This window comes from Colius striatus, chromosome 15 (genome assembly GCF_028858725.1).
Source record: "Colius striatus isolate bColStr4 chromosome 15, bColStr4.1.hap1, whole genome shotgun sequence".
NCBI lineage: Eukaryota > Metazoa > Chordata > Aves > Coliiformes > Coliidae > Colius > Colius striatus.
The window spans coordinates 4371031-4380255 of NC_084773.1; the positions used below are offsets into that span (position 1 = coordinate 4371031).

Genomic DNA, 9225 nt, shown 5'->3' on the forward strand with positions numbered 1-9225 from the left:
GGCTGCCCCAGCCTGCAGAGGCGCTGGCTGGGTTCTGCTGCTTCACGGGAAGCCCAGTGCCCCCAGGGACAGGGACACCCAGTCGATGGGTCAGTGTCAAGGGCTTGTCTCAACCAGGGATGAGGAATGTGGGCGCGAACACTGGAGGTCCCATGTGCACAGGGGTGTCAATTCATGGTTTATTGCCAAGGAGATACGGGGGAATAGCGTGGCCTCGGGGACACCCTGCAGTGTGCTGTGTCATCTGCTTTCAGCTCCTGCAGGAGATGGGTGAGGCTGGTCAAGGGCAGGCAGCTACTGTACCCTGGAGCTGAAGGGGCTGGTGCAGCTGGGTGAGAGGAGACCTCACTTATGCCTGTAGTGCCGGATGGCTCCGGAGAGGCCTACAGCCACAATCAGCAGCACCACTATAGTGATGCCAACAGCAAGACCTATATTGGAGCTGTCTGAAGGGGAAAGAAGAGAGAGGGCTTGTGTGAGTGCATGAGAGGCCAGGACTGGAGCTGCCATTGCAACCTGGCCCACTAACCTCCAAGGAGGTCTGTAGGGCTACTGTACCCCAGAGCCCCAGGTGCCACATACCCCAGGGCACGAGGAGGCTGCGGGTGCCCAGGCTGCTGTGGCGCACACGGCAGGCGTAGCTGTGCCCATCGCGGGGGGCCACAGCCAGGACGCTGCGCAGCTGGTAGGTGAGGTCGGCGTTGGGCAGGATGGCGCTGGTGCTGAGCGCCGGGCCCGGCAGCACCTCCTGGCCGTCCCGCAGCCAGGCCACGCTGATGGGCCGTGGGTAGAAGCCGGTGACGTGGCAAACGAGCAGGAGCTGGGCTGGGCTGGGCGTGCGGGCGAAGACCGTGGCCACGGGGAGCTCTGGAGGGCGAGAGCCAAGGGGTGTGGGGAGGCTCGGTGGGGCACTGCTTGGCCCTGGTTTGTTGGGGGCTTTGGGGTGTCCGTGGCAGAATCAGGGAGGTCTCACCTTGTCTCTCCAGATCAGCCTTCCCAAACTTGATGAATTTCTTCATGTGGTCAACACAGGTCACATTGAGGAGGAACTGCAGGGTCTGAGAGATGCCAGTGTAGCTGCTGAACTCTTTCTCAACTTGTGCTGCCAGCTGACTGTTCTGCTTCCTCTCCCAGTGCCTGTTGTCTACATTGAAGCTGAGGAATTCATGGGCATTGAAGGCAAGATGGCCAAATCTGGTGTAGGAGCCATTGGGATACAAGTCGCAGCCGGCTGTGGCCTGGATGACAAAGGGGTCTGGGAGAGATGGTGGGTGTTACGAGCACAGGTCGAGCTGGAGGATGAAATGGCAGCCTGGCACCCACTGCTTTAGGCTCAGCTCCTGACTGTTTTCCCAAAGCCTGTCAGTGTTCAAGAGGCATTTGGACAGTGCCCTTGATAATTTGCTTTAAATTTTGGCCACTCCTGAAGGAGTCAAGTAGCTGGACAAGATGACCATTGTGGGTCTCTTCCAGCTGAACTATTCTCTTGATTCCATTGCATTCCCCCATGTCACTGCTCTGCTTTACACCAGATGGAAACTGCAGGTGAGAAACGTGTCCTGAGCTCACTGTCCTTGAGCTGCCCCTGCTCACAGCAAGGTCAGGAGCCACAGCAAAATGGGCAGCACTGCTTTGGGGGAGCGAGAGCATATTGGGGGTGTGTGAGGAGGAGGAGGACAGTGGCACTCTATCTGTGCCCTGCTCTTGGATCAGCACTGCTACACCAGTGCCAGACGCTTGCTCTGACTCTCCCCTCTCACTGACCTTCTACTCCACTTCCTCAGATTACTTCTGCAATGAGGTTTGTGGTGTATGCAGAGAATAATAGCAGGGCCTGGTTAAGCAAAACTAAACACAGCCAAGGCTTGTGGGGGGCACCACGGTGGCCCTGTGTGACCTTTGTACAGGACAAGCTGTTTTGGGGGTTTAGGATTGGGTTTACTGGTGCAGGACGAAGCCCTTTCCCTGCCTTCCTGCCAGGCCCAGTTTGGTAAAGCTGTTGGTGGCTCTTAGCAACTTCTCCTAGCTTCCTGCCGTGAGCAAGGAGGAGTTGGGCATCTGGTACTCACAGGGCGTCTGTAACTGGCTAGCATCAGTGGAGAGGGACAATATGAAGTTCTGAAAGTAGATCTTGAACATGTTTATCAAGTTCTTCCACTGTGCATTAGGCAGGGCTGGATAGACCCATGGGTAGCAGTAGAGGACGCTGTTGTTGTGTTTCTGCCATCTAACAAAGATCATGTCCTCCAGGGTGGCCCAGGCTGAAAAATCTACAAAGCTGGTGTTGTGGAAGATCATGGTTTGGAAAAGGTGGAGTTTACAGGAGCCTGTGCGGAGAGTGGGGAGTAGAAGCAGCATTAGAGTGGATGACGAAGAAGGAGGAGGCCAGAAGACTACTGGCCCCATCCTGGTAGATAGCTCTTGGAGGAACGGTGGCTGCAGCGTCCCTGAGGACAGGCAGCACCCACAGCCTGGGTGCAGGGGCCAGGGGGGCTGTGGGGAAGGGGCATTCCCTCCCCGTTTAGGGATCCAGGCAGTGCTCAGGACCAAACCCTAACAGGAGGCAGGACAATGAGTTTGGTGCTGCAGCGCCAGGTGAGGCTCTGGTAGTGAGCAGGGCAGGGTGAGGCTGGTTTTGGAGCAGTGGGTGAGCATCTGCCCTAAAATGGGAATCATGGGCTGGGGATGCAGGGGAGAGGTCGTGGCAGGTGCAGGAGGAGCCTTCTAGCATTGTGTCACTGAGGTTCCAGGGACCATTTGATTACAAGGGAAGTGGTGTGGCAGGCTGAGGGCAGTGCCTAGGAGCTGCTGGAGGGGCTGGAGCCCAGCAAAGGGCTACTGTGCCACAAGGGGCCGAGCACCCCTTCCAGTGTGGTGCCTGTGGTTGCTCCTGCCCCTTTGGGGGCACCCCAGGCCTGGCTGAGGCAACCCTTGGCCCTCAACTGCTCATGTGTCTGAACCCTGGCGCCAGTGATGCTGGGCTGGGCAGGATGATGTGGGGCAGGGAACCCCGAGCATCTGGGCAGGGATGGGGCAGCTTTGGGCACTGTGGGTTAGGGGGTGCCCCCTGTGCCACTCCCACCAGAAAGTGGATCCCACAGCTAAGGGATAGGAGCAGGTGGGGGTGAGCCCAGGCTTCCACTTACCCTCTGGATCTGCCGCCGTCCCAGGGAGCAGAAGGAGAAGGAAGAGGAGGAGGCGAGCGGGCTGCATGGTGCCAGCAACAAGTGTGCAGGAGCAAGTGTAGCAGGAGGAGGAAGAGGCTGTGAAGCCACAACCACACATTTCTCCCCAGGGCTGCTCTAGCAGTGCCAGCGGTGTGCCGCAGCCCCGGCAGCCAATGAGACCAGTGGGGAGGCTTTGGGGGTGGCCAGGGCAGGTGGGCTCAAAGGGAGCTGTGGTGGCTGGTGGAGGGCTGGGGCACTCGGGCTGCGGGCTGTCAGTGCCAGGGGAGTTTGGGTGGGTATGAAGTCATCACTCCTGGCTGCTGCAGCACTCTGATACCCAGGGGAATATGAGCAGAGCCTGACCTGTGGTGGCCTTTGCCTGCTCATGTGGAAACCCCCAGTGCTTTACTCTGTAATCCCCTGTCAGAGGGTACCAGGGTTACGTGGCTGGGATTTGGTAGCAGGTGGACTGCAGAGGTCATGCAAGATGATGCCAGAAGCTTTGCCCATGTCCAACACAGCCAGTTTCAGCCATCTATGGCCAAGGCTGCACCAGTGATGTTGGTAGTGCCTCTGGGACAGTGTTTAAGAAGGGGCAAAAGTGCAACAGCAGCTGTGAGAGAGGAGTGAGAATATGTGACACAAGCATGGAAGCACCAAAGTCAGTGATGAAGCAGAGGAGGAGGTGCCCCAGGCTCAGAGCAGAGGCCTGTGGTTTGGCCTATGATAAGGCTCTGCCCCTGCAGCCATGAGGACCCCATACCAGAGAGAGTGGGTGCCCAAGGGAGGCTGTGACCCAGTGGGAAGCCCATGCTAGAGCAAGTTCCTGGCAAGACCTGGAAACCCACAGAGAGAGGAGCACGGCTTCTGTCAGTACTTGTGACCCTATGTGAGATTCACCCTGGAGCAGTTTGTGAAGAACCAGAGCCCATGGGAAGGAACCTCGTTGAAGAAGTTCTTGAAAGGCTGTTTCCCATGGGAGGGACCCCACACTGGAGCAGAGTGAGGAGGAAGGAGCAACAGAGACAAGAGGGAATGACAAGAGAGGTGGTCACCTAGTGAGTAGCCCAGGTCAACCCATCACACCACACCACAGCACACCAGCCTTCTTGGAGGCACATTGCTCAAAGCCAGAGTCCCCCAGACCCTCTGCATGGGTCTTTCATGGCTCTCAGGTGTATTGGGAGGGTGAGTGTCCCTCACCCTCCAGCTTTTGCAGGGGAAGAAGTCAGGCATGGGGGCAGGGACAAGGAGTGGTGCAGATCCTGTCCCAATGCCGTTGCAGACAAGTGGTGGTGTCAGCACTGGTTCCAGAGTGGCTTTGTGCCTGCTGCAAATGCTTCCCTGCCTCAGGGTCCTGGAGATATCACTTGGCTCCTCCCTTCCCCTCCTCTCCCCAGTGAAACAGCTCAGGTCTCTCCATCATCCCCTGGTCTGTGGCCACTCAGTGGCCTCGTACTGGTCTGATCCCACATTGTCACTGCCCCTGTACTCAGGACAGATGCTGGCCATGGAGATGGTGAGATGTGAGGGAGGTTGGTGGGGAATTGCTGGCCGGGGAGTTGGGTCAGTGCCCAGAAAAAGAGAGAGTTTTCCTGGCTGCAGTGGGAGGTCTGTGCAGTGCAGAGGGAGTTTCCTGGGGGGAAGGTGGGCGAGAGGCACAGGAGTCACATGTGGATGGGGAAGTTTGTAGCTGTTTAATGTGATCCTTTTCCAGAGCAAACCCTCGTTGCTTGGTGGGTCAAGGACAAGTTGTGAGATGAGCAGGGAGAGACAGTGGTGAAGGAGCCCGTTGCTGGGTGGGCAGATCGGCCTCACATCATGAGTTCTGTGGACTCATCGCTTTTCCTGCACTGGCAGGAAAAGATGAGATGAGATGAGATGAGATGAGATGAGATGAGATGAGATGAGATGAGATGATCAAGGAGAGCCAGTGGTGAAGTAGCTCGTTGGACAGATAGACCTCAAATCCTGAATTACTGGGCTTCATCGCTTTTCCTGTATGGACAGGGGCCACCATGAGCTGCACTGAGGGCCGGCAGCTTCATCCCTGCAGAGCTGCTACTGCAACCCCTGCGCAGAGCCATCAGCCCATTGACCCGAGAGCAGCTGGTGGGAGGGGGAGCTCACCTGTGCTTCCACCACCAAAACCCCCCGGCACAGGCTGCGGCCACGAGGAGCAGCACCATGACAGTGATGCCGATGGTCAGAGCTGAGCCGCGCCTTTGTATTTCTGGTTCAGAAAGGGAGAGGAGTTGGCGGCCGTGTGAGCGTGGAGCAGCGGGCAGAAGCTGCCGCTCATGGGGCCAGCTGCTGCCAGCCACACCCTGCTCCCCAGAGCCCCAGGTGCCACATACCCCAAGGCACGAGGAGGCTGCGGGTGCCCAGGCTGCGGTGGCGCACGCGGCAGGCGTAGCTGTGCCCGTCGCGGGGGGCCACGGCCAGGACGCTGCGCAGCTGGTAGGTGAGGTCGGCGTTGGGCAGGATGGCGCTGGTGCTGAGCGCCAGGCCCGGCGGCACCTCCTGGCCGTCCCGCAGCCAGGCCACGCTGATGGGCCGTGGGTAGAAGCCGGTGACGTGGCAAACGAGCAGGAGCTGGGCTGGGCTGGGCGTGCGGGCGAAGACCGTGGCCACGGGGAGCTCTGGAGGGCGAGAGCCAAGGGGGGTGGGGAGGCTCGGTGGGGCACTGCTTGGCCCTGGTGTGTGGGGGGCTTTGGGGTGTCTGTGGCAGGGTCAGGGAGGTCTCACCTTGTCTCTCCAGATCAACCTTCGCATACTGAATGAATTTCTTCATGTGGTCAACACAGGTCACATTGAGGAGGAACTGCAGGGTCTGAGAGAAGATAGTGAAGCTGTTGAACTCTTTTTCAACTTCTGCTGCCAGCTGACTGTTCTGTTTCCTCTCCCAGTGCCTGTTGTCCACATTGAAGCTGAGGAATTCATGGGCATTGAAGGCAAGATGGCCAAATCTGGTGTAGGAGCCATTGGGATACAAGTCGCAGCCAGCTGCACCCTGGATGACAAAAGGGTCTGGGAGAGATGGTGGGTGTTATGAGCACAGGTTGAGCTGGAGGATGAAATGGCAGGCTGGTACCCACTGCTTTGGACTCAGCTCCTTTCCCCCTTCCCTCTACACCCTGAGTCTTCCTCAGGGAGAAGTCACAAAAGGCCAAAGCTCAATTAGAGTTGAAACTGACCAGTGTTGTGTCAGAAAGGAAGAAAGCCTTTTACAATTACATTGATAGCAAGAGGAGGTCTGAAGAAAATATTGGACCGATACTTGCTGAAGGTGGTCACTTGACTGATAGGGATGAAGAAGCAGCAGAGGCATTCAATGCTTTTTCTGCCTGTCTTTGCTAATACTGACAGACCATGGGCTGCTGGTGACCTGAGTGGCAGGACCATGAGTGCAGGAGCAGTGACTTTTGCAGACACTGACATTGCCAAGGACCAGCTGCACCACCTGAGTGTTCACAAGTCCATGGGTCCTGATGGCATTCACCCTGGAGCACAGAAGGAGCTGGTGGATGTCATGGCAAGACCCCTCTCCATCACCTATCCAAGGTCACAGGAATATGGGGAGGTTCCCACTGACTGGGCAAGAAGGGTATGAGGGAAGACTCAGGGACCTAAAGACCTGCAAGTGTGACCTCAGCCCCTGGAAAAATGGTGGAGAAGCTGAGAGCAGGGCAATCATGAGCATCATGAAATGAAACAGAAACACATGCTGGCTGTCTCTCCTGGGGTGGAGTGACACTGGGTACGAATATGAACTGTGAGGGGAGCGGCCCTGCAGAGGGTGCCAAGGATGCAGCTCACCATTTAGTCATTGCATTGCATTCCCCCATGTCATTGCTTTTCTTTACACCAGCTGGAAACTGCAGGTGAGAAACCTGTCCTGAGCTCACTGTCCTTGAGCTGCCCCTGCTCACAGCAGGGTCAGGAGCCACAGCAAAATGGGCAGCACTGCTTTGGGGGAGCGAGAGCATGTGGGGTTGTGTGAGGAGGAGGACAGTGGCACTCTGCCTGTGCCCTGCCCTTGGGTCAGCACTGCTGCACCACTTTGTGGGGCCAGAAACTTGCTTTGACTCTCCCCTCCTACTGACCTTCTACTTCACTTCCTCAGTTGACTTCTGTGGTGGGATTCGTGGTGCCCAGAGAGCAATAGCAGGGCCTGGTTAAGCAAAACTAAACACAGCCAAGGCTTGTGGGGGGCACCAGGGTGGACCTGTGTGACCTTTGTACAGGACAAGCTGGTTTTCAGGTCTTGCTGGTGCAGGATGAAGCTCATTCCCTGCCTTCCTGCCAGACCCAGTTTGGTAAAGCTGTTGGTGGTGGCTCTGAGCAACTTCTCCTAGCTTCCCACCTTGGGCAAGTACAAGCTGAGCATCTGGTACTCACAGGGTGTCTGGGTCAGGTTGACATTGCTGGATAGGGATGGAACGAAGCCATGAAGGTAGTTCTTGAACACATTTATCAAGTTCTTCCACTCTTCTTCAGGCAGGGCTGGATAGACCCATGGGTAGCAGTAGAGGATGCTGTCGTTGTGTTTCTGCCAGCTAGCAAAGACCATGTCCTCCAGGGTGGCCCAGGCTGAAAAATCCGCAAAGCTGGTGTTGTGGAAGATGACGATTTGGAAAAGGTGGAGTTTACAGGAGCCTGTGGGGAGAGTGGGGAGTAGAAGCAGCATTAGGGTGGATGATGAAGAAGGAGCAGACCAGAGACTGCTGGTAGGAAGCCCTGGGGACAGGCAGGGCAAGATGGAGCAGCACGGGGGAGATCCCCTGTTTTCATGCAGTTTGCTGTTTCCTTCCATGGCCTCTCAGAGCCTCTCCCTGCTTCACCTCTAATTTCCTTTCCCTACCCATCTGCCACCCTTGTGACCCTCTGGGAGCTGCCACTGAGCCATGGGGAAGGGATGTCAGGGGGATGTCAGTGCTGCTTCGGGCCGTGCTTTGCTCAACAGGAGCAGCCATACCAGCAACCACAGCCTGAGTGTAGGGGCCAGGGGGGCTGTGGAGAAGGGGCATTCCCTCCCTGTTTAGGGATCCAGGCAGTGCTCAGAACCAAACCCTAAGAGGAGGCAGGAGATCGAGTTTAGTGCTGCAGCGCCAGGTGAGGCTCTGGTAGTGAGCAGGGCAGGGTGAGGCCGTTTTTGGAGCAGTGGGTGAGCATCTGCCCTAAAATGGGAATCACGGGCTGGGGATGCAGGGGAGAGGTCGTGGCAGCTGCAGGAGGAGCCTTCCAGCATTGTGTCACTGAGGTTCCAGGGACCCTTTGATTGCAAGAGAAGTGGTGTGGCAGGCTGAGGGCAGTGCCAAGGAGCTGCTGGAGGGGCTAGAGCCCAGCACAGGGCTGCTGTGCCACGAGGGGCCAAGCGCCCATTCCACTGTGGTGCCTGTGGTTGCTCCTGCCCCTTTGGGGGCACCCCAGGCCTGGCTGAGGCAGCCCTTGGCCCTCAGCTGCTCAGGTGTCTGAACCCTGGCACCAGTGATGCTGGGCTGGGCAGGATGATGTGGGGCAGGGAACCCCGAGCAGCTGGGCAGGGATGGGGCAGCTTTGGGCACTGTGGGTTAGGGGGTGATCGCTGTGCCCCTCCCGCCAAAACTGTGGGTCCCGGAGCTAAGGGATGGGAGCAGGTGGGGGTGAGCCCAGGCTTCCACTTACCCTCTGGATCTGCCGCTGTCCCAGGGAGCAGAAGGAGAAGGAAGAGGAGGAGGCGAGCAGGCTGCATGGTGCCAGCAACAAGTGTGCAGGAGCAAGTGTAGCAGGAGGAGGAAGAGGCTGTGAAGCCACAACCACACATTTCTCCCCAGGGCAGTTCTGGCAGTGCCAGCGGTGTGCCGCAGCCCCGGCAGCCAATGAGACCAGTGGGGAGGTTTTGGGGGTGGCCAGGGCAGGTGGGCTCAGGGGGAGCTGTGGTGGCTGGTGGAGGGCTGGGGCACTCGGGCTGGTGGCTGTCAGTGCCAGGGGAGTTTGGGTGGGTATGAAGTCGTCACTCCTGGCTGCAGCAGCACCCTGATACCCAGGGGGATATGGGCAGAGCCTGACCTGTGAT

At 57.8% G+C, this 9225-nt stretch overlaps 2 protein-coding genes across 5 annotated transcripts; both read right to left on the reverse strand.

The window, feature by feature from the left end:
- Positions 1 to 204: 204 nt before the first annotated feature.
- Positions 205 to 3223, reverse strand: LOC133626826 (antigen-presenting glycoprotein CD1d-like). Of its 3 annotated transcripts, none has more exons than XM_062008283.1 (5): positions 3147 to 3223; positions 2070 to 2327; positions 974 to 1255; positions 583 to 867; positions 205 to 446 (listed from the first exon to the last, which is right to left on the reverse strand). In XM_062008283.1, the coding sequence occupies exons 1-5, from the start codon at positions 3211 to 3213 to the stop codon at positions 346 to 348; spliced, it is 993 nt and encodes a 330-aa protein (XP_061864267.1). In that variant the 5' UTR covers positions 3214 to 3223; the 3' UTR covers positions 205 to 345. The 3 variants fall into 3 exon arrangements, with proteins under 3 accessions (XP_061864267.1, XP_061864266.1, XP_061864268.1); XM_062008284.1 differs by having other exon boundaries at positions 353 to 442; XM_062008282.1 differs by having other exon boundaries at positions 205 to 867.
- A 1631-nt stretch (positions 3224 to 4854) lies between these two features.
- On the reverse strand, positions 4855 to 8940 carry LOC104554668 (antigen-presenting glycoprotein CD1d-like). Of its 2 annotated transcripts, none has more exons than XM_062008509.1 (6): positions 8835 to 8940; positions 7569 to 7760; positions 5916 to 6197; positions 5525 to 5809; positions 5298 to 5400; positions 4855 to 5165 (listed from the first exon to the last, which is right to left on the reverse strand). In XM_062008509.1, the coding sequence occupies exons 1-6, from the start codon at positions 8899 to 8901 to the stop codon at positions 5144 to 5146; spliced, it is 951 nt and encodes a 316-aa protein (XP_061864493.1). In that variant the 5' UTR covers positions 8902 to 8940; the 3' UTR covers positions 4855 to 5143. The 2 variants fall into 2 exon arrangements, with proteins under 2 accessions (XP_061864493.1, XP_061864491.1); XM_062008507.1 differs by having other exon boundaries at positions 7569 to 7826.
- Between the last annotated feature and the right edge of the window lie 285 nt (positions 8941 to 9225).